Below are 23,334 nucleotides of genomic sequence, written 5' to 3'. Positions count from 1 at the left end.
AGCAGCTAGATACTTCCGGGAAAAGGGGGCACCTAATTCATATTCTTGAGAGGAAAAAAACTTGTTTCACAAAGCACCTAGCATCCAGCGCACATTTGCCTATCAATTAGTCATATGATTTTGAAACGCTTCTCTGTTGGTATTTGAACACATTGTAAGTTGATTTCTGAATGAATCATAAGCTGACTTTTGAATGCATGCATAGTGTACGTGATGTCTCTGTCAGGAGAATCCTCGTCGCATCTAGAAATAAACTTTCCACAGACAAAAGGGGACGGGGCTATACGAGCTGAGTGGAGTAAAGCCGAATGGATGAATGGCAATCGCTGTCTGATTATGTGGCTGATTGGGTGTGGGAATGATCAGCGTTGTTGTAATTACTAGCGAAATCCATAGATTCATACTATCAGAATGGAAATAAACGACTGACAGGAATAACAAGGTGAGAAAGATTATGTATTATCTTCTCGGTGTGTCCAAGAAAATGAAGTTTTGACAGAAGATGTTTGGCCAGATCGCTACACTAGTAAGGACCAGTAGTACAGTCCCCGACTACCAGCCGCTTAAGTTCTATTATGGAAGTAACGCGGAAAACGTGTTGTACGAACATGTAACAACGCCTAACCGGAGAATAATTGCGGGAGAACTGAACCAGTGATTCTGGCAGGGTTAGTGAAGTTAATCGGCGAACAAATTTTGACAGTGGCAGCAATAGCTACAGAATTGGTGATGACTGGATTGTTTGTTAGAACGAGGACGGAGAAGAAAAGAGGACATCGCACAAGTTATGGAAGAATAAGACGATTCCAAATTTATATAAAAATTTTGTAATACTAGTTTTCGATGTCATGCTAGAGAAGCTGGTGCATATGAATGAAACGTGAAATTATTTCGTAACATAAAGCTTTTTGCTTGTAGTAGGCCTAATAGGCATTTGATATTGATACTTATTGGATTATATTCTGTCATGTTATAAAAATGACCATTTTTGCCAAAACAGTCTCGTTTATTTGGTGTGTTATAAAATTGCTGCCGTATTAGAAAGGCCTATTTTGTTTTATCTCGCACACAGTGACAAAATAGATGTAATCAGATCGAGAAACCACACCAGTCTTGGGTATTACTTGTATTAACAGCTTTTTCAGTATTAGATAAATACATTTCGATTTTCCATGTAGCAAAACGTTTGACAAACTTTGATGAGGTAAAAGATTCTTTCATAGAAAGGAAAACACGCCATGTAAAGCTGTAGCAAGATTAGAGAGAGAAAAATGCTAGGAGCTAAGGTTTGAAGAAATGTGTAATTTCTTGCTTATCTCTTGTCAGTACTGGTTTTATATATCCTATATTTAATTTTATGACACACAAAACAGAAAGTTATTAACTAATGGGCAATGAAGAGTTCAGATTTTCCGAAGAGTTCTTGTTCTCTCGATTACAAATAATCCCATCCGCTATTAATTGCGAGATTCTTTTTTTAAGAGAGGCAGGCTGCCAAACCGGCCGACTGGGAGCAGTAGAGGCACCACAGTACATTTCGATTTCCACTCTCCTGAATGTAGTTTGAACGTGCAGTAGAAAAATGCTTTATGAAGAGGCATGGAACTGCACTTGGGCATACTTAAGACCAAATAATATGTCTTACATTTCCTCGAATACATACGTTTTATGTTTCAGACTTTTCAGAAAGATGTGCGCTACAAGATGAACGTATTTTGAAAATTCGATTTTTTTTTTTTTTAGTATTGACCCGGTTCGCAAATGTCGTAGATACGGGGCTGATGCGCAGAGTCGTGATGGCTGGGTGGTGTGTAATGTCCCTAGGTTTGTTAGGTTTAAGTAGTTCTAAGTTCTAGGGGACTGATGACCATAGATGTTAAGTCCCATAGTGCTCAGCCATTTGAACCAATTGATGTGCAGAGCAATTTGAGCTATAGTGGGTAGTCTCCACGTGACCCGTGTTTACGTTCAGTGATTTTGCTGTTTCCCCTTCGTTTACTCTCACGTCAAATGAAAACAAAATGGATATCCGTGGCCGGGAGCTATCAAGTGAATTAAAACACATTCACATAATTACTAAAGGCTGAAATATGTCATTAGTTTCAGATTTTATTTTATTTCCACCTTTCTGACAGTCAAGCATTAATCGCCTTGCGGAACAATGAAGTTATTTTTGTCTGTTTGCTAAAGAAATTTGACTATTGCTAATCTTTTCCGCTGAGGCAGTCAATGTATCTGAAACGAAATGTTTATTTCCACAGTACTGGGTAGTTTCAACTGTTCGGTGCATTTCAAGTGCACGTTTTCATTTTCTAGCACGTATGGCATTATGCCGTAATAAAGAACCAAACATGATATAATACAGTACTGGTGCTCCAAGAAAATTTACATCCCGAAAACCACACTTAAAAGCTTAATATCAGGTCGGGGTCTGCGGTACTTCATTGGGAATCTGGACATACGAGTGTGCCTTTAAGTATGCACTTTAAATGTGCACATTTTGATATGGTTCACGAAATTCCGATGCTCTTCCAGTATCATCTTTCATTGATGATCTTTTACACGTACGTACATACGGGTTTCCTACGTCATGATATCTACCCAAGCGCGGTGTCGCCTGTTACCTGAGCTCTCTGGCAACTGCTGAAATGAACCTATTTGTAACAGGACGCGGGAAAATATTACGATTGGTGGTTTGAAAAGCGTTACTTTCAAAGTAAATGTTCTTTTACGTAAGTTGAACTACGTACAAGAATGGACCGTGAATTTGTTAAATCACAAAGCGTTTGACTCTTATTTAAAAATCAGGTGTCTGATGACAACCCATTTAGAAGCATTTCGAACCCTCGAACCCTGAAGATCAGACATTTATGTCATTATTAAAAATTTTACTGGCACATTTGTATGATATCTCTTAAAGTGTAACATGCACAAAAAAATCAACAGTATATGCGAAAGCTTAGCTTCTCTTGCAGCTTGAGACCAATATTTTATGTGAAAGCTTTGCATTTCTTGTAACAACACTATGTATATTAATTTAAACTATTAACTTTCCCTGTTTGGCGCGCTACTTAACACTGATGCTGCTATTGGCTGACTACATCACGTGTCCTATGCTCTGAATATCCTCTGTCATCGGCTGGCGAGATCACGTGACATGAGCTACGAACGGCTTACAAAAGCGCATCGAAATCTTGGTTTCAATGGTTCGGAAAGTAACATGCGGTGTTTGGTGGATTTTCTAATGTATGTTTTCGTAATACGAAAATACGCAGCGTACATGTTGCTGCACATCAAAGATATTTCCAAAACGTGTCTTTTTCTCTGAGTTTCGTTTTATAAAGTGCCGGGAAATTGTATGCCCGTGTACAAAACCATAACCATTCAAAGGAGTGATAGGGGAAAATATACTGTCATCCGGGAGAAAGTGTGTTTTTAACCGGGAAATCTGGGAAAAATCCGGGAATTTTTTTTCCTTGTCCACGTAGACACCCTGCAGGTGGAGGCCAGAGCTCCTCCTTTGTGGTTCCGACATGCACAACTGCTCGCCAGTTATGTTGCACACATTCGTAGTTCTCCTGAGCATCGGAATTACTGTCTCCTTTTCCCACCCGCAGCTGTTCATCTCCCACATTGACAGCCCAAATCAGGGCTCACAATTGTGGTTTGCGTGCAATCCCTTCTCTCTGAACTGGAGTCCTTCCCTTTAGCACCTCTACTTGAGGTCCATTCATGTACACCTCCATGATGTACACCTTGGCCAAAACTTTGTCTGGACCTTCTGCATGGTCGTAAGGAGTCAGTTAACCCCGCCGCTCTCCGCTGTCACTTCCTCTCAATTCTTGACATATTCCGGAGCTCTGAAGTTGTTTACACTGATGGCTCGATGGTTGATGGTAATGTTGGCTTTGCCTATGTCCACAGAGGCCATCTTGAACAGCATTCCTTGCCTGCTGGCTGCGGTGTATTCACTGCAGAGCTTGTAGCCATATCTTGTGCACTTCAGTACATCTGTTACTATTCTGGTGAGTCGTTTCTTCTCTGTTCTGACTCCCTGAGCAGCCTACAAGCTATCAACCACTGCTATCCTCACCATCATTTAGTAGAGAACATCCAGGAGTCAATCTCTGCCCTCAAATGGTCCAGTCGTTCAGTGGTGTTTGTGTGGACCCTAGGACACGTCGGAATCCCAGGCAACGAACCAGCTGACAGGCTGGCCAAACAGGCTACGTGGAAACTTCTCTTGGAGACGGGCATCTCAGAAAGTGACCTGCGCTCTGTCTTACGCCGCAAGGTTTTTCGGCTTTGGGAGACGGAGTGGCATAACAGTACGCACAACAAACTGCGTGTCATTAAAGGGACTGTGAATGTGTGGAAGTCTTCCCTGTAGGCTTCTTGCAGGGAATCAGTTGTCCTTTGTCAGCTCCGCATTGGTCATACGTGTCTCGCACATGGTTACCTCCTCCGTCGTGAGGACCCTCGTCAGTGTCACTGTGGCTCCCAAATGACAGTAGTCCACCTCTTGCTGGACTGCCCACTTTCCACCGCTCTGTGGCGGACTTCTAGCTTTCCCAACTCCTTACCTTGGGTGTTGGGCGACAATGCGTCAACAGCAGCTTTAGTTTTACGTTTTATTCATGAAGGTGGGTTTTATCATTTGATCTGAGTTTTAGCGCATATCCTTTGTCCCTCTGTGTCCTTCACCCTAGAGCTTTTAGGGTGGAGGTTTTAATGTGTTGCAGAGCAGCTGGCTTCTTCTTTTTTATTCTCATGGTCAGTCAGTCATGGTAATCTGCTTTCTTGTTTTTAATCTCTTCTCCCTGTTTCTTGTGTCTCTCTGTGGTTTTCTTGTCCTGTTGTTCTTCTGGTTCTTCCTTTCTCCTGTTATAGTGCCGTACGTCTTCTTTGTTTTCTCCTTTCCCTTCAGTAATTGTTCTGCTGGGAACAAGGGACCGATGCACTCACAATTTGGTCCCTTTCACCCCCTTTTAAACCAACCAACCACTTCAGTCAGGAGAGATTGCTGCAGCCATCTCAAAGTGGAGGAGTAACTGTTCTTTCAATGTTACATTGAGTTGACAACTTGTATACCACATTCATCCTTCATAATTCCTATTGTCAGACTAAAACTACCTGTTGGTTGATGTCTGTCACTTTCTGCAGTGTTGCCACTTTGGCTGCAGGCTGCAACTTGGATGTAGGTGACACACATACTGCACGGTCACTTAATAAGTGTTGTTGCTTAGGTCATAACCCGAGGCAATGTTTGAAGTGGCTGTATGGGGGTGCCAATATGACTTGAATGTGAGCTACTCTGTCTGCAGCTAACTTTCAGTGGCGAATGACTGAACTGCAACAGATGATGCATTTTGTAGCCCAGGATTTTAGCTCGTGTCCTAACCTAACCACAACTTTGTATATGCAGTGTATCTGAGAAAGCAGCAGTTAGCAGCCTGCGGCAGAACTGTTAACCATGCTTGTTTCACCTTGACAGTTAAAGCTAACCTTTACGAGTAAACTCCTCACTTTCGTTGGTTACCTAAAACTATCCTCACACTGGCTTCACGAGCTGCCACATTACCAACTGATGAGGAATCCTCATTACAGGTTATAAATGACATGCAGATTTCAAATAGAAAAAAGAATGACAGGAAGAAAATATAAGCACAAATAAGTCAGTACAATGATAAAAATGATGTGGCAAAGTATTAGAAATAAGAGGTTACATTTAAACCAGTTTATTGAATAAAAATATTAATCATTTTGATAATGTAGGAAAAGACAGATTGCTACTTACCATAAAGAAGATGCATTAAGTTGCAGACAGTCACAATTAAGACATTTACATAAAGCTTTTGGCTGCAGCCTTCTTCAGCAGAAGAGAAACACACACAAGCAAGTACAACTCACGCACGCATGATCGCTGACTCTAGTATCTTAGGCTGAGATGATGGAGTTCGCAGTCAAGTGTGCATGAGGTGCTTGTTTCTCTTTTGCTGAAGAAGGCTGTGGTCAAGCTTCATGTAAATGTCTTAATTGTGCCTGTCTGCAACTTAATGCATCTTGTTTATTGTAAGTAGCAATCTGTCATTTCCTACATTGTTGATATTCCTGCCTGGCATTGCCATTGTTTAATCATTTTGAAAGTTTGAGAAATAAAAAATTTCAAAGCCTGTGACTGAGATTCAAACCAATGACCTTCTACACAGCTGTTACACTTACGACTTCCTGGAACCAGTCATGACAATGAAAAAGTTCGGCCTCACGTACAAAACTTATCTGATGTAGGCTGTTCTCTGTGGTGGGTGGGTGGGTGGTATATGTGACATCAGATAGTATCGTGCGAAAAAATAATAGTGTTTGGTAGTACTCTGTATGAGAGGTGTGTATTTTGTTAGCATTGTTGTGATTTTAGCATTTTTGTGTGTGTGTTATTTCTGATGAAATGTGGAAGAAGTGAAACCCAGGAATTGGGATCCAAAATTTCAAATATGTCAAGAAACAAAGCTGGGCAGGGAATAAGAAGTGAACTGACGAATTGTGACAGTTGGGAATTGGAGAAAAGTTTGGTTGTGACACAGAGTGCTCTTCAGGAAATCAGTTCAAACAAGTGAGGTGTCTACCAGCAAGTAACTGTAATCAGACTGCTGGCTAGCCCACCTGTGATGCGATTTGTTGTCAGTGTCTTCAGGTGGTGAAGAATTTTAATGATGACGGTATGACAGAATAGTTGTGGCATTTGAGTAGAAATGTGAGTGACGACCTAATTGTTTTTTTTTCTGTTTTAAAGTTTAGATAACTTCTTTAGTTCCTGCTGTATTTCCTCCCCGTGGATGTACTTGATATGTTGAGATTTTTACAGCGAGTATATAATTAAATTCCTTTTTAGTGTTCAGTTAGGTATAGTCCTTGATTTTGCATGTATTTTCGATAGTGATATGTGATACCTCACTTGTGTAACAGCTGAGGGATGATTGGTTAAACCATTGGTGTGTCTCTTCATACTGTAATCGGTATTACTGTTAAGATAAATTAGACACATTAAGATCAAGACATAACATAGTACAGATTAGAATAAAATTGCACTGTGAGATTATTCGTATCACATGAAAATTATGAAGGTGATGAAGTTGAATCAGTGAACATCAGACTTGTATGAAGTAGACCACATTTAATGAAGACAGGAATGTATAGTGTAACAGATTGATTGGAAAGAAAATTCAGCAAAATGTAAACGAAATCGTAAGACAAAGCTGGTGTATGTTGATTTGTGCAGTTGATGTGGTAAATTCTGCCAACTTTAATAGCTTTGAACCAAAAAAATTGTTATGAGATTCATGTGTTTCTTAGCATTCAGGAAAACAGCAGTAATTGAAAACAGTGTTGCCTTAGTTTGATTCATTTTTTTTTGCATTTTGAAATAACATAAGTTTCTTGGTGTCTGAATGAGTCTTCATTCTGAACAAAGACCCAAACTGAAAACTGTGACTTTTGTGGGAAATGCCTGTAATCCAACAAGAAGTCAAGTAGTAATAGACAGAAAGTCGTTGAGTAAAACAGAATCAATGTCTGGCATTCCCCAAGGAAGTGTTACAGACCCTCTATTGTCCCTGATGTATATTAACGACATAGGAGACAATCTGAGTAGCCCTCTTAGATTATTTTTGATGATGCTGTCATTTACCATCTTGTAAAGTCATCAGATAACCAAAACAAATTGCGAAATAAATTAAATAAGATATCTGTGTGGTGCGAAAAGTGGCAATTGACCCTAAATAAAGAAAAGTGTGAAGTTATTCATATGAGTATTAAAAGAAATCCTCTAAATTTCGATTATGCTTTAAGTCGCACAAATCTGAAGTCTGTAAATTCAACTAAATAATTAGGGATTACAATTACAAATAACCTAAATTGGAATGATCCCATATATAATGTGGTGGGTAGAGCAAACGAAAGAATGCATTTCATTGGCAGAACACTTAGAAGGGTCAACAGATCTACTAAAGAGACTGCTTACACTACACTTGTCCACCCTATTCTGGAGTATTGCTGTGCGGTGTGGGATCCGTATCAGGTGGGACTGACGGATGATATTGAAAAAGCTCAAAGAAGGGCGACTCGCTTTATATTATCGCGAAATAGGGGAGATGGTGCCGCAGACGTGATATGTGAATTGGAGTGGCGATCATGGAAACAAAGGCGTTTATCTTTGCGAAGGGATTTTATCATGGAAATTTCAATCACCAGTTTTCTCCTCTGATTGCGAAAACATTCTGTTGGCACCCACCTACATAGGGAGAAATGATCATTACGCTGAAATAAATCAGGGCTTGCACAGAAAAAATTAAGTGCTCGTTTTTCCCATGTGCCATTCGAGAGTGGAATGGTAGAGAGCCAGTTTGAAGGTGGTTGATTGAACCCTCTGCCAGGCACTTAATTGTGAATAACAGAGTAATTACGTAGATGTAGAAGTCTTGGTGTACTTGGCAGTAGTTAGTGTGTTGTATGACCGCTTGAAACTGCCAATGCAAAGCCAATGTGTCCCATGCTAGTCAGGTAGATGAGAGCTATCACACAGAAATATCAAACTTTGATGTGACCAGGACTTCTGCCATAAAGGTAATGAGAGCATATATTTTACTTACTCATTCGTATCAAGGCAACTGCAAGCCCAATATGTTTTTTCAAAGTGTATGACGTCCTGAACATTTTAGTAGCATATTTATGTTGGCGCTATGGCAAATAAAGTAGTTTTGTTAGGGCAAGGAAAACTGTAATAAACAAATATTAGACAATTAACTATTTAATGACGGGTGATACAGTAATGATCAGGTGTCACATTAAAAAGGTTTGTGGGACACATCTTTGCATGTACCTACTTCTGGTGCCATCATATTTCACAGATAAATTTTATACAGATTTAATGAAAATCCTATTTAAATAACACCACTCAACAATGAAAATGCTTGATATGTTCCCGGGAATTACGCTGGATAATACTGTAAAAACACACAATATTTCAGCGAGACAGCTGCCCGCCATCTTGTCTCACTGAAATATTGTGCGGTTTTTTTACAGTATTATCTGGCGTAATTCCTAGGAACCTATCTAGCAGATGCAGTGCCGGGAAAGCCTCAAACAGCACAACAATGAAAATGTTTGGGGATCAAAAATGGCTTGTTCTTATGTATTTACCCTTGCCGAATTAAAAAATCGCCATAAAATGCTTTGGAGATAAAGTGATCAGTCATTTTTTGTTATCTACAAATTTAATTTGGAGGGTAAGTTTGATTATGAAGTTGTCACAACTGTTATGTGAAGAAAAGTACTGCAACTATTTGTAGGGGATAAATATTAGTACTGTTGGCTGTAACTGTGAGTTTTATTTTTTGTGTTGTGATTTCTAGTTTTAGAATTCTTTTGAGTGTAAAATTTGTTATATCAAAATGCTACAAAAATATGTAAAATCAGTGATTAGGTTTTGTTTAATTTGTGGTGAAATAACATTTTGCCACAGAACAATAATCTGATGCCTCTTAAGAGGACTGCCAATTTGTTTTGTTTTGGTATGATGGTAGGAGATCATAAGAAGTTCTGCATATGTGTTGTAACTCTTGTTCAGTTAAGAGTTGTTGTGCATATGGTTTGGCAGGAGCCTGCAAACCACACAGATAACTGCTACCTCTGCTTAACACCACCTATAAAGGAGGATTGTCAGTCAAGAAAAGAGGGACAGTTCAATACATCCCTAATTTTCCATCTGCTATGTGACCTAATCCACATTCAGAGAGCTTCCAGTTCCCACTACACTCCTTCATTAGGAGCTCGAAATACAAATTGAAGACACTGTGTAAGAACAACTCGACACACCTTCAGTATCCTGAGACTTTGGTTTGGCAAAAATGATGATAAACTGCACAGAATGTCTGAAGCTTACTTAGAATATAAATTGAAAATCAGCAAATGCCTTTATGGCTGATGTGATAAAACCATTTCAAATTGCATTATGAATAATAAGTCTTCTAACCTTTCTGATGAGCTATAAATTCCAAAAAGGTGTTTCGCTTTTTTTTTTTTAAGTGCAGTGTACTCACGATTATCTAATTGGGGACTCGAAAACCACAGATAAATGAATTCTGTGGGTAACCCACAATTAAAGTGCTTTTTAATATGTGGAAGATGGTCAAAAACAAAAACAAAAAAAAAAAAAAAAAAAAAAAAAAAAAAATTACGATAATATTATGAAAAGGAAAGTTGCTACTCAGCATATAGCGGGGATGTTGCATCGCAGATAGGCACAACAAAAAGACAGTCACAAGTTAGTTTTTGGCCAACAAGGCCTTCGTCAAAAATAGACAGACAGACAGACACACACACACACACACACACACACACACACACACACACACACACACACACACACACACACATTCTCTCTCTCTCTCACTCACTCACACACACACACACACACACACACACACACACACACACACACACACATAACTCGCACACATGATTGCAGCCTGTGGCAACTGAAGCCAACAGTGATCCTGCCCTCAATTCACCCCCTATTAATTTTTTCAGAATTTCTTGACCTCGAACCTTGCCTCAACATCATTCCCCAAATCCCTCAAATGCAAACTAAACTTACATCCACAGAAAGAACCACAGTCCACCATCTTCTTGCTGTCCCAGGTACTCCAGTGACCCTTCAGCCCGTTGAAATGCCGATGAATGACTGATATGTTTCTGGACTTAGAGGAATGTTGTCGTCATTATCATTGTCATTCACCTCCTCGGATTTTCTGGGTACTTTCTGAACAATAGCACTGTCACTCAACTTCTCATGACCTGGCTCTGTGCAGTCCATGTCAAACCATTCAGAAACATTTTGTCAATAGTTTCATACCCTGGAGTACTTATCAAAACTGCAGCAGTGTTGCTAATGTGGGCAGTCTTCTTTGTCATCAGACTCACTGACTTATCAGTTTTAGTATTAATGCTCTTCCATAATTGGCTATGGTTTTACATTTGTCATGTGATAAATTGTGTCTAGCACAGTCAGTTGTTTCCAAAATGTATGGAGATTGCTGCCCTCCTCAATAAGTTTTTGCTGCAGATTGTCTGTACACATTGGCAGAATTAAGGCTGTGACATTGGGAGGTAAATATATTTAGATATCATCCCGTTATCCTATTGCAGAACTAGTTCATTCGGATGTGATAGTAGTTCCAACCACATTGTAAATCAGTGCCAGATTCTATGTATTAATACTGCATTTTTTTGGATTGTGTATTTTTTTGGTTTCTGCTATATTGTCAGCACGCCATGTTTCCACTTTTCAGACATTGTTCATTACCAACACAAACCAAATGACTACAGTATCCCCCACAATAATACAGTCCAGCAACTGGAGTGTTTGAGCGACACATTGTTTACTACACTCACGTTGTAACGTGCCATTTTGTAGTCTGTAGCGGCTCAGATGGCTCTTCGATCTCCTACACAAGTTATTGTCATTGCCAAAGTACATACAGTACCACTCATATTTAAATTGTTTCACAGTCTGTTAGTTTTGAACATTTGCTTGCTGCAGATGTGTTTGTAATTGTGGTTTGTTAAAATCCTTTCTTTTTTTTTGCCGTTCTTAATAATATAAACTGAACATAACTATGTTGTATTACCTGTGTTCAGAAAGTGTGTATGGTGACCATGGGCTGTGCTTTTTGACAACACTAGTGGTAGAGGGGATCCCCTGAGAAGAGCGAGCATTGCAGGAATATGTAATAGATAAACTCATGTTGTAGTGTCCAGTTGCATGAATGATATTGGTAAGAAGTCCCACCAAGTTGGCCACATGCTTTGATCCACTTCCTACTCGTGGAAGGAATAACACCCACCAAACTTCTTTTCATGAATCAAAACTGTTTACGGTGAATGTGTTATGAACAGAGTGCTTTAAAGTGGTGAAGGGAGATGAGTGGAGGCAGAACAAATGTTCATGACAAAGTAGCAGAATTGGTGCAGAAAAATTGAAGAAACTGGTAAGACAATCAGACAAATAGCAGTAGAGAATGGATATGACACAAAGACTATAGATAAACTGAACCACAAAATTAAAAAGGACTCCCATCACACAAAAACAAAAGCCTCCTCATCAACTTAAAAACACACAAAACACACACACATGAGCACACATGAACAAGAAACAACCACAATGACAAACAAGTTGTTCACTCTCACCTAAAACAATAAAGCAGTCCACAGAATAGGCAACATACTAAAAAAAAAAAAAGGGGTAAAAATAGCCTACAGGACAGACACCTCAACACAGGGAAAACTAAGGACAACTAACACAAGTACAGACAAACACAACACTTCTGATATTTACCTACTAACATGTCAGGACTGCAAATGAGTTTATATTGGGCAGACAAGCAGAAACTTTAATACCAAATACGCAGAACACAGAAGAGCATTAAAAAGCAATAGCTGTCATTCCACATTTGCTGAACACCTTATGGGCAAGAAACATAACCCAACAAATGTCAATACTGATTTGAAAATTCTCAAATGCAGCAATAGCCTGCCACAAAAACCAGTAATTGAAGAAAATTATCAGATAAAAAAGTCATAGTGGAAGGAAAACAAGTGATAAATGAATACACAGCTGTCTGCAATGAAACTCTGCTCTCTGCCCTGAAAGAATTATTCGGCAAGACCAACCTATAGAGCTCTCACCTCCCGCACGCGCACACACGCACACACACCTCTGACAGATTCAGAACAGTTGCCACGAACACCTTCAACTGTTCCACTGTTAGCCATCTTGTTTTCAACCTTCACTGTTCCACTGTCTGCCATGTTTGTTTTTACAGCTGGACACAGAATTAATAAATTTCAGGCATAGAAATAACAATTTTCAAATCGTAATTTTGGCTTAAACAATTTATCTACTTTAAGGTGTAAGTGGTTGCAGATGACAAACTGTGAAACAAAACAGTCACTGTAGAAACACAGTACATCAGAAAAACCACACCATGTGGTAAAAAGGTATGAATTCATAATTTTATGTGTTTTTTCAAATATCTGTAATTATGATTTAAAAACTAATAGTTACATGTATACAAGCAGTAAAGAACAATCTTTACCTTTAACAACCATAAAATAAAAGCCCACTGAAGATGCTGCAACTGCAGTGAAACAGGTTTGGTTTAAAAAACAAAATTGTGTTTTGCTAAAGGTGGACCCTATCCAAAATCATATTGAAGAAACTGTGAAGACTGCTGATTGACAGTGGATGACACTTCTACAATGTTGCCCCAACTCTCCAGAATTCTCTTATGGGATACACCCGCTTCAGCAGTTTCAATTGGAAGGTGAGGATTTTCTGAGTTCTGTTGTGGAAATGAAATGCGGGCAGCTCATTACACAACTGAAACAAAAAGACAAATCATCACAAATAAAGGCACCACTGTTTGGGGACCAAAAAGGCATCATTTTGGGTGAATTTCTGCCTTGGGGAGACTGTCAATGAACAAAGATATTGTGTGACCATAAAAAAAAAACCTCAAAGGAGGCTTTTTAAACAAAAAAGGGAAATGCTAATGAGAGGAGTGTGCTTGTTGCACAACACCAGTGTTCACACAACCTTAGCCATCAAGGTGCTTTTGGACTCATTTGGTAGAGATTGTTTTGAACCACTCCTGTATTTTCCCATTTTGGCGCCTACAGGTTATCCCTATAATTATTTTCAACTCCTCTTTTTCTAAATAAAATCTAACATACTCAATTTCTGAAACTGCCTTCTGCTAGTGCAAGCATCAAAGATATTGTCTCAATGTTTCGTACTTAATTTGAGAGGTTTACACGCTGACAGTGGAAGAGACTCGTGGTGTAGGCGTAACCTCTTTAATTTGTAATCAAGACATCCTTGATTCCAGGTTCGAACCCTGCAACTTCTTCAGTTTTGAATAAAAATAAACAGCAATGGCAGCTGAAGACTTCTGGCGTAGAAGTCACCCTAATTCAGCCACTGGCTTTGTCAAAGGGAGTGGAGGAGCAGACAGTGTGTCAGGGCACTTTCTTGCCATTGGGGTGAGAAACTGCCCCTAAAGGCAAAAGAAGCAGCAATGATCAATGGCGTGAGGATGCAGAAGGCAGTGGAAATCATTGTATTAAAGACAGACATGTGGCCTTTAATTGAAAAATGGTGATATCTCTCCATTGATAAAAGATTCTGGGCTGGTCCCCTATTTGAGTCTCTCGGATGGGACTGCAAAGGAGGATGTGACCATAAGAAAAAAATTGAATAACCAACGAAAGGATAATGTTCTAAGAGTTGAGGTGTGGGATGTCAGAAGTTTCAATGTAGTACGGAACCTAGAAAATCTGGAAAGGGATATGTTAATGCTCAATTTAGGTATAGTGGGGTTCATGAAGTAAAGTGGAAAGAAGACAAGATTTCTGGTCAGATGAGTATAGTGTACTATCAATAGCAGCAGAAAATGGATAATGGGAGTAGGAATCATTATGAATAGGAAAATAGGGCAGAGAGTGAGTTACTGTGAACGGTTTAGTGATAGGGTTTTCTTATCAGAACCGACAGCAAACCGTCACTAGCAACAGTGGTTCAGGTACATGTATTGATGTTGGAAGCTGAAGATGAAGAGATAGTGTAAGAGAATACTGAACAGGTAATTCCAAGAGTAAATGGGGATACTGTTGCAGGGGAAGGAGTAGAAATAAGTGTTAGGGGAGAATATGGGAGGTGACCCTTTGCCCACCCACTGCAACGACTGCATCTTCATTTTAGCATCACAGCCATACACCCATGCCTCATTATCTGTTGTGTTCTTAAGAAAGTTTTCATTGTCATTAACAGTGGCAAGCAGTTCTCTCACGTTTCATCATGGGTCTGTTTCTGATCTGCAGTCAACAAACGCGGTACAAATTTTGCACTCACACGATGCATCTCATCACTCAAAATTTGATGGCATGATCCTATGGTGATGCCCACTCCTCAGCAACTTCCCAAACAGTTAAATGACAATTTCCACAAATGGCCATTGTTTATTGACGTGGAAGGATGTTCAGACTTGCAATCGTCGCAGGCCGACATTCTGCCCTGTTGAAAATGTTTGAACCACTCGCAACACTGCGTGCGACTCATACCGTCCTCCCCGTATGCTTGGCTAAGCATTTGAAATGCCTCTGTGAAAGTTTTGCTAAGTTTGTGGCACACACACACACACACACACACACACACACACACACACACACATTGTTCTTCAAGCTCCTTATTGTACTACCCTGACGGGCAGGCTAAACATGTGGTTACTTCAGCGGCTGTGGTGTGTTTGCTAATTGTCCAAGTGACACGAGGCAAATGGCACTTTATTGTCTAAACCTGCTGCTAGGTGCGCACAGTAGCCACAGTGTGCTCTCTCTGCTGGTTGGCGTGCTATTTCAAAAGTTTAATTTCTTTTTGATCACACTAGTGGGTTGCAAGTGCTCTGAAATGAAGAGATTGGCACAGAAGAGGAATTTGTGGCAGGCGACATCAAACCAGTTAGAAGACTGATAGCTCAGAATGCCAGTTTAGCATACACGCTATTAGTGTCGAACCAGATTCACAGCAACAGGTATCTTACTACAATAAACGACCTGATGTCTTGAACTACCCAATACAGGGTCGAAAACATAATATATTTCATTATTATTTTATTTTTGTACATAAACGAAATGGGGTGTATCTGTTTTGTTAATTGCAGATGCAACTTGAAGCCATCGACAGTAGAGTATTTGTATAACAGTTCAGCCAAATTTTAAAGAACAGTATAATTAATTATTACAATAGTCATTTTGTGTGGCTCAGTGTCTGGGTGCAAGTCTTTCAGTTGGATAACAATTTGGCGACTTGTGTGTCCCAAATTTATCAGTTACCCAACGTGGGAAAGGGGACCATCAGTTTAAAGTGGAATCCAAACCCAGTTGTTCTTCATGACTCTTCACATTGTTGAGAGGTGAAGGCTATAATAAAGGCAGACCACAGATGTCTAAGGTCCTCCTGGAATCTGATCCATGACTTGTTAATCACTAGGCCCAACCATACATTGCTACTAACCTATACTACAGTGCTGCATGCTCTTACTGACAGAGCAATCCAGGCATGACCCATGACCCATCCACACAGCTTAAATTCTGCCCATCAAAAATTACCTACTAATTCTAAAAATATATTTTAACCCACAAAGCACATGGAAAAATTATATGTGAACTAGCTGGATAACATGCTAATATGGGGTGAACAGAATGAAATGGAGTGCAGCAAAAATCAGATTTGGAAGTCATTGTGTTGCCTTGAATACAAAAGCTTTCAGCACCTGTTAGCTTCCAGAATTGTCTTCTGGGCAGTGCAGCTTAAATAACCAAAGTATTTTTCTGGCATACCTGAGCATGAGTAGTACGTAAGTAGGCAACTGCACGTTGTGCGCAGGTCTGTTCAGAGACCTTGGAAATCTCACTTCAGAGTACATTTACTCTTAGACATGTCTTAATAAACATGTATCTCGAGAAGCAAAGGCGGCATCTGACATAACTTAATATAGTGGGAGAAGGTTTCCTCTGTTCATGATGTACATCAATAATGTGGCGGATAATGGTTGTAGCTTCCTTTCATAAAGTTGTTTGCAGAAAAGTGACATTGCTATAAAATGAAAATGCGCTTGCCCATGATCAGTGCTTAATGTAAAGACTCACATAGGTACAAATACGTGAAGAAACCTCATATTTGATTTTTAAATTGCCAAAGAACTAATTTAACAAGTTTGAAAGTCACATGCCTTCATCAGAAATCTCTGCACAGAAGAATCTTAATTTCATGGTATGCATTTAGAAATGTTCACCTTCATAAAGTTCTCACAGCTGTAACTAATCTATTAAAGGTAAAACACTCATTTTGGTGTCTGAATCTGTTTTCCTGGTGAAGTGGCTGCGTACATCAATTTGACACTGGATTGCTCCCAATGTTAATGCACTGCGTGACAGATTTCGATTGTGTAATTTTAAGAAGGGAACATGGTTGCCAGAGAAGTGACCATGAAAGTTGTATTAACTTCAATGTTTTTTTATATTTCTCCCTTTTTACCTTTTACATCTTGGGCACTACTGCAAGTATATTGTGTGCATACACATTTGTGAATGTATTACTTGCAGTGAAAAATCTTGTGTGCTGTTATTTACAATGAAGATATGTACATTCAGTACACATCAATTTAGTGTTTGTGCATTGTGAGCAGCTGACATTCTAGCTTTAAACTTGAACATAAACATTTGGTAGGACTGGCCCCGCACTTCTGCTATGCTTAGGCGGGACCATTAGAAGTGAGGAGAGCATGCTGTTAGATATTTCCTGCCGTTTCGTCAGTAACGCTCACAATGTCTGAGCAATAGGTGTACCCCTCCATTTGCACAATGCATAATTTCAAATTTCTTGCTCAAAGAGGAGTTACAGTGGCAGAAATTTTTCCAAAGATTGACTGCACAGTTTGGTAATAAAACATTATCAGACTAATGACCTCAGCAGTTGAGTCCCATAGTGCTCAGAGCCATAATTATTAAAACATTATCAAGGACGCATGCGTTTGCCTGGCATAAAAAGTTCAAAGAAGAACAAGAATGTGTGGAAAATCTGCAACGTGATCACCATCCGTGGACCAGCATTACAGACAAAAACATTTGTGTGGTTAAAGACATTGACGACGATTGACGGGCGATAGTATCAGAAATTGCACAAAAAGTCTGAATCAGTTATGGGAGCTGTCAAGCAATCATCACAAATGACCTATAGCTCCATAAAGTGTGTTCCAGATGGGTCCCTAAACTTTTGACTGAAAATCTGAAGTTGAGACATTCGGATGTCTGTCAGAGGCTTACAGCAAGGTTTGTAGAAGAAGCTGATGTATTTTGGAGTCGGATCGTCACTTGCGACGAATCATGGGTTAATCGCTACACTACAGAATCCAAAAAAAAGCCGGTAAGGAGTGGTGGAGGAAAGGGAGGCAGCACCAGTGAAAGCAAAGACTCGTCTGTCAGTTGGCAAGGTTCTTCCAACTGTTGTTGGTCCCCCCCCCCCCCCCCCCTCCCACAGAATTGAGTATCCCTAAAAGATCAGAAGAATAAAAAAATTTAAAGTAAGTCTTTTTATTAGTAACGATTATTTAGTTTGAAAAATAAAGTTCGCTGCACAGCTAGAAACAAAGTTCAGTCCGTTACAGATGTAGTTAACTGTCATTCTTTGATAGGAATGTTATGTAACTAATGTTGGCTGTAACAGTTCACAAGTATCTGTGTAATATAACATCAGGAATCATACGGATTTTTTCCAAATTAGGACTCCAGCTGTTCGTTTTGTTGCTTCACTTTGATAATGTTTCACAGCACTGAACATTCTTCATATGGGAATCCTTGAGACTTTGAAGACGTTGGGTTTCGTGACGTTCAAACATTCAGTGCCTCAACTATATGGCATTGTTTATTTGCTAGTCATTAGTTTTTAATGTTTCCAAATTTAAGAATAAACTTGATGATTAATACTCCACAAATTGTTTTGTCATAATGAAATTATTTATCTAGTAGATTAGTTACTGTGATTGTTATCTTGTACTGCAGGCAACCGAAAAAGCACTGGCTTCACATAACGCTCATTTTAATGTTCTATTTTTCCCTCTGCAGGCATCCGCATGTCCTACAACTCTACACGTACTTTTATGATGAGAAGAAGATATATTTAATTTTAGAGTTTGCTGCTAAAGGAGAATTGTACAAAGTGCTTAATGCAAGCCCAAATGGTCGCTTTGCTGAGCCTGTGTAAGTTTGTTTCTGCAGAACAAGTTTTATTTCAGTCTTTGAGTAATGTAACACCTCTCTCTCTCTCTCTCTCTCTCTCTCTCTCTCTCTCTCTCTCTCTCTCCCTCCCCATCTCTTTTATTCTTGTCATTATTTGTTTTTCTTATTATATCATCAAAATTGTTTACCAGAGGGAGGAGGCTGGATAGTTACAAAACACAAAACTAAACATGCTAGCTCGGGGACGTAATAGACATCTGCTCTAGCATTTCAGATTACAGAAATTTTCTTAAGGGGGGTAGGACGTTAAACTGGCCGACTTGGAGCAGGAGAGGCACCACAGGACATTTTAATTTCCACTGTATATACTTTTACAAATAAATTCATAAAACTTTGTCTGCATGACCAGGAAGGGTTCAGGATTCACGCTCGTAGCAATGGAAGTTCAAAAATACAACAAAATATATTTTTTTTTTACATGTGAAATGTCATCATTTTTTCGCTTACTATTGGCTGCATTCTTTGCTATAGGTACACTTTTCTTCATAAGTAAGGGAGATTCTTCAATGAATTTTGCACAGCATACAAACCATATTTACAGGTGTATGAAACTCTAGAATTTTCCAAATCTATTAAAAACTGTGCTAAAAATTGAGATAATTAACCATAAAATTTGAGTTTTTTCTAAACATGAATTTTAAAATGTAACAGCTCATTCATTTTTTTCATTAATTAAATAAATTCTAAAGTTTCATACACGTGTAAGTATGGTTTGTATGCTGTGCAAAATTCATCGAAGAATCTCTCTTACTTGTGAAGAAAAGTGTACCTATAGCAACAAATGCAGCCAATAGTAAGTGAAAAAATGATGAAATTTCACACGTAAAAAAATTTATTTTGTTATGTTTTTGAAGTTCCATTGCTACGAGTATGAATCCTCAATCCTTCCTGGTCATGTTGACAAAGTTTTATGAGTTTATTTGTAAAATTATAGACAGTGGAAATTAAAGTGTCGTGTGGTGCCTCTCCTGCTCAAAGTCGGCCCATTTGACGTCCTACCTCCCTTAAGTGCTGATTTCCACCTTGTTCAGTTCTTTTTTTTATTGAGTTGATTTTGAGTGTCTGTCTCTCTTACATTATGATTACATTTCATTTTGATTTGTGGTGTCATTTATTGGCCCTGTGATATGCCTTAAGTTTTTCCTCAATTTTCAGAGCAGCAAGATACATGTATCAGGTTGCAAATGCTTTGCAGTATTGCCATGAAAATAAAGTGATTCATCGTGACATAAAGCCTGAAAATTTGCTTCTTACTTCTGATGATAAAATAAAAATGGCTGATTTTGGTTGGTCTGTACACGCACCAAGCAATCGGTGAGTAGTATCTCCCTTTATGAAGTCTTTTAGGGGCCCAGGAATAAGTGTATTTCCTATGGTTGGTCATGCTAATGTTTGTACCCATTGCTCAGAAACTATTTGTTTAAATGAAATGAGATTTGAAATGTACATAAGTTGTCATACACTGAAGAGCCAAAGAAACTGGTACACCTGCCTAACGTCGTGTACACCCCTGTGAGCATGCAGAAGTGCTGCAGCACGACGTGGCATGGATTCGACTAATGTCTGAAATAGTACTGTGGAGGTAATTGACACTGTGAATCCTGCAGGGCTGTTCATAAATCAGTAAGAGTGTGAGGGGGGGGGGGGGGATCTCTTCTTAACAGCATATTGCAAGACAGTGTTCATGTCTGGGGAGTTTGGTGGCCAATGGAAGTGTTCAGACTCAGAAATGTTTTGATGGAGCCACTCTGTAGCAATTCTAGACATATGGGGTGTCACATTGTCCTGCTGGAATTGCCCAAGTTGATTGGAATACACAGTGGACATGAATGGCTGCAGGTGTTCAGACAGGATGCTTACGTACGTGTCACCTGTCAGTTGTGTCTAGACATATCAGGAGTCCCATATCACTTTAACTGCACACGCCCCTCACCATTGCAGAGCCTCCACCATCTTGAACAGTCCCCTGCTGACGTGCAGGGTCCATGCATTCATGAAGTTGTCTCCATACCTGTACATGTCCATCTGCTCGATACAATATGAAACGAAACTTGTCCGACCAAGCAACATGTTTCCAGTCATCAACAGTTCAATGTTGGTGTTGACTGGCACAGACGAGGTGCAAAGCTTTGTGTCTAGCAGTCATCAAGGGTACACGAGTGGGCCTTCTGCCCTGAAAGCCTAAATCAATGCTGTTTCATTGAATGATTCACATGCTGACACTTCTTGATGGCCCAACATTGAAATTTGCAGCAATTTGTGGAAGGGTTGCACTTCTGTCACGTTGAACGATTCTCTTCAGTTGTTGTTGGTCCCGTTCTTGCAGGATCTTTTTCTGGCTGCAGTGATGTTGGAGGTCTGCGGCTTTTCGCGGATGATGCTGTAGTATACAGAGAAGTTGCAGCATTAGAAAATTGTAGCAAAATGCAGGAAGATCTGTAGCGGATAGGCACTTGGTGCAGGGAGTGGCAACTGACCCTTAACATAGACAAATGTAATGTATTGCAAATACATAGAAAGAAGGATCCTTTATTGTATGATTACATGATAGCAGAACAAACACTGGTAGCAGTTACTTCTGTAAAATATCTGGGAGTATGCGTGCGGAACGATTTGAAGTGGAATGATCATATAAAATTAATTGTTGGTAAGGCGGGTACCAGGTTGAGATTCATTGGGAGAGTCCTTAGAAATGTAGCCCATCAACAAAGGAGGTGGCTTACAAAACACTCGTTCGACCTATACTTGAGTATTGCTCATCAGTGTGGGATCCGTACCATATCGGGTTGACGGAAGAGAGAGAGAAGATCCAAAGAAGAGCGGCACGTTTCGTCACAGGGTTATTTGGTAAGCGTGATAGCGTTACGGAGATGTTTAGCAAACTCAAGTGGCAGACTCTGCAAGAGAGGCGCTCTGCATCGCGGTGTAGCTTGCTGTCCAGGTTTCGAGAGGGTGCGTTTCTGGATGAGGTATCGAATATATTCCTTCTCCCTACTTATACCTTCCGAGGAGATCACGACTGTAAAATTAGAGAGATTCGAGCGCGCATGGAGGCTTTCAGACAGTCGTTCTTCCCGCGAACCATACGTGACTGGAACAGAAAAGGAAGGTAATGACAGTGGCACGTAAAGTGCCCTCTGCCACACACCATTGGGTGGCTTGCGGAGTATAAATGTAGATGTAGATGTAAATGTACCAGATTCCTGATATTTACAGTACACTTGTGAACTGGTCTGATGGGAAAATCCCCACTTCATCACTACCTCAGAGATGATGTGTCCCATCACTTGTGCGCCAACTATAACACCACATTCAAACTCACTTCAATCTTGATAACCTGCCATTGTAGCAGCAGTAATCAATCTAACAACTGCGCCAGACACTTGTTGTCTTTTATAGGAGTTGCCGACCGCAGCGCTGTATTCTGCCTGTTAATGTCTATGTATTAGAATACTCTTGCCTATACCACTTTTTTTGGCACTTCTTTGAAGTAGGACAGTAGCATTGTTATCACAGTAGAAATTCACAGAAAAGTAGTTGACCTAAAAAATTGACATTTATAAAAAAAAAAAAAATTAAATATTTGTCACGCCATTTATTTGATTGCTGTAATTCTTGTATACTTTAATGAAAGTGATACCATGAATTTCTCTACCAACTGTCTTTGACATAGATGTATTAGCTTCAGAGTTTCAGGAAAATGGATTTAAAGTATTTGAAATGATCTGTTCAAACAACATTCAGAGTTAAAACTTGCCAGACCCCTAGTTGCCTTCTTTGTGGGTTTTTGTGTCCCCCGGCTTATTTTTAGAGGCCCTGTTTTGAATTCTGTCTTCGTGTTGTTTGTAGGGTTTTTCTCAACCTACTGCACTCTCAGCTGGTCAGCTGACAGAAGCGCATTCTTGAAGTGCAGCCCAGGTTGTAAGCCCATTCTAATGGAAACTTTCAGCGTGCTGACAGAACCATCATTGAAACACAACACTTGAACCTATGACACCAGTTGTTAGGGGTTTGAGGCTCACAAATACTGTTTTATGCAAGTGTTCCCACACTGTTATTGAAACCTTCATTAGAATTTGAAATTCACCCTTGCATGCGCTTATTGAGCAAGTTCCACTAGCTAAGTTTTTGTAGACAAGTTTTATAACACCTGCTACTGACGTTGGTGGGTGTTTGGTTATGTCTACAGACATCACTAGTTATACTATAGCCTACGTCATGTAGGATGGCACTATCATGCATAGAGACGGAGCAGCAGAGAAGTGTGGAGGGAATATAATCTGCATACGCATGACAACAGAGAGCGGGCAAACAAAGTCCATGTTGCCGAACGTTATTGCTGCAGATAGTAATAAAGTTCATTTGCTTACGGTACACCTTATTACACATTCAAATCTGTGAGGGGATAATAAATTTTAAAACAGA

At 39.6% G+C, this 23,334-nt stretch overlaps 1 protein-coding gene across 1 annotated transcript in view; it reads left to right on the top strand.

Moving 5' to 3' along the window:
- LOC124595132 (aurora kinase A-A-like) overlaps positions 1-23,334 on the top strand; it is a 107,827-nt gene that overhangs the window by 24,450 nt on the left and 60,043 nt on the right. Inside the window, exons 4-5 of the mRNA XM_047133729.1 lie at positions 18,736-18,870; positions 20,065-20,223. Coding sequence (XP_046989685.1) covers positions 18,736-18,870; positions 20,065-20,223 — 294 coding nt within the window. The remainder of the gene's footprint in view (positions 1-18,735; positions 18,871-20,064; positions 20,224-23,334) is intronic.

The sequence above is a fragment of the Schistocerca americana genome, chromosome 2, assembly GCF_021461395.2.
Source record: "Schistocerca americana isolate TAMUIC-IGC-003095 chromosome 2, iqSchAmer2.1, whole genome shotgun sequence".
Classification (NCBI taxonomy): Eukaryota; Metazoa; Arthropoda; class Insecta; order Orthoptera; family Acrididae; genus Schistocerca; species Schistocerca americana.
Note: the sequence above shows the minus strand (reverse complement) of the source record. Positions and strands in the feature narration are given on the sequence as shown.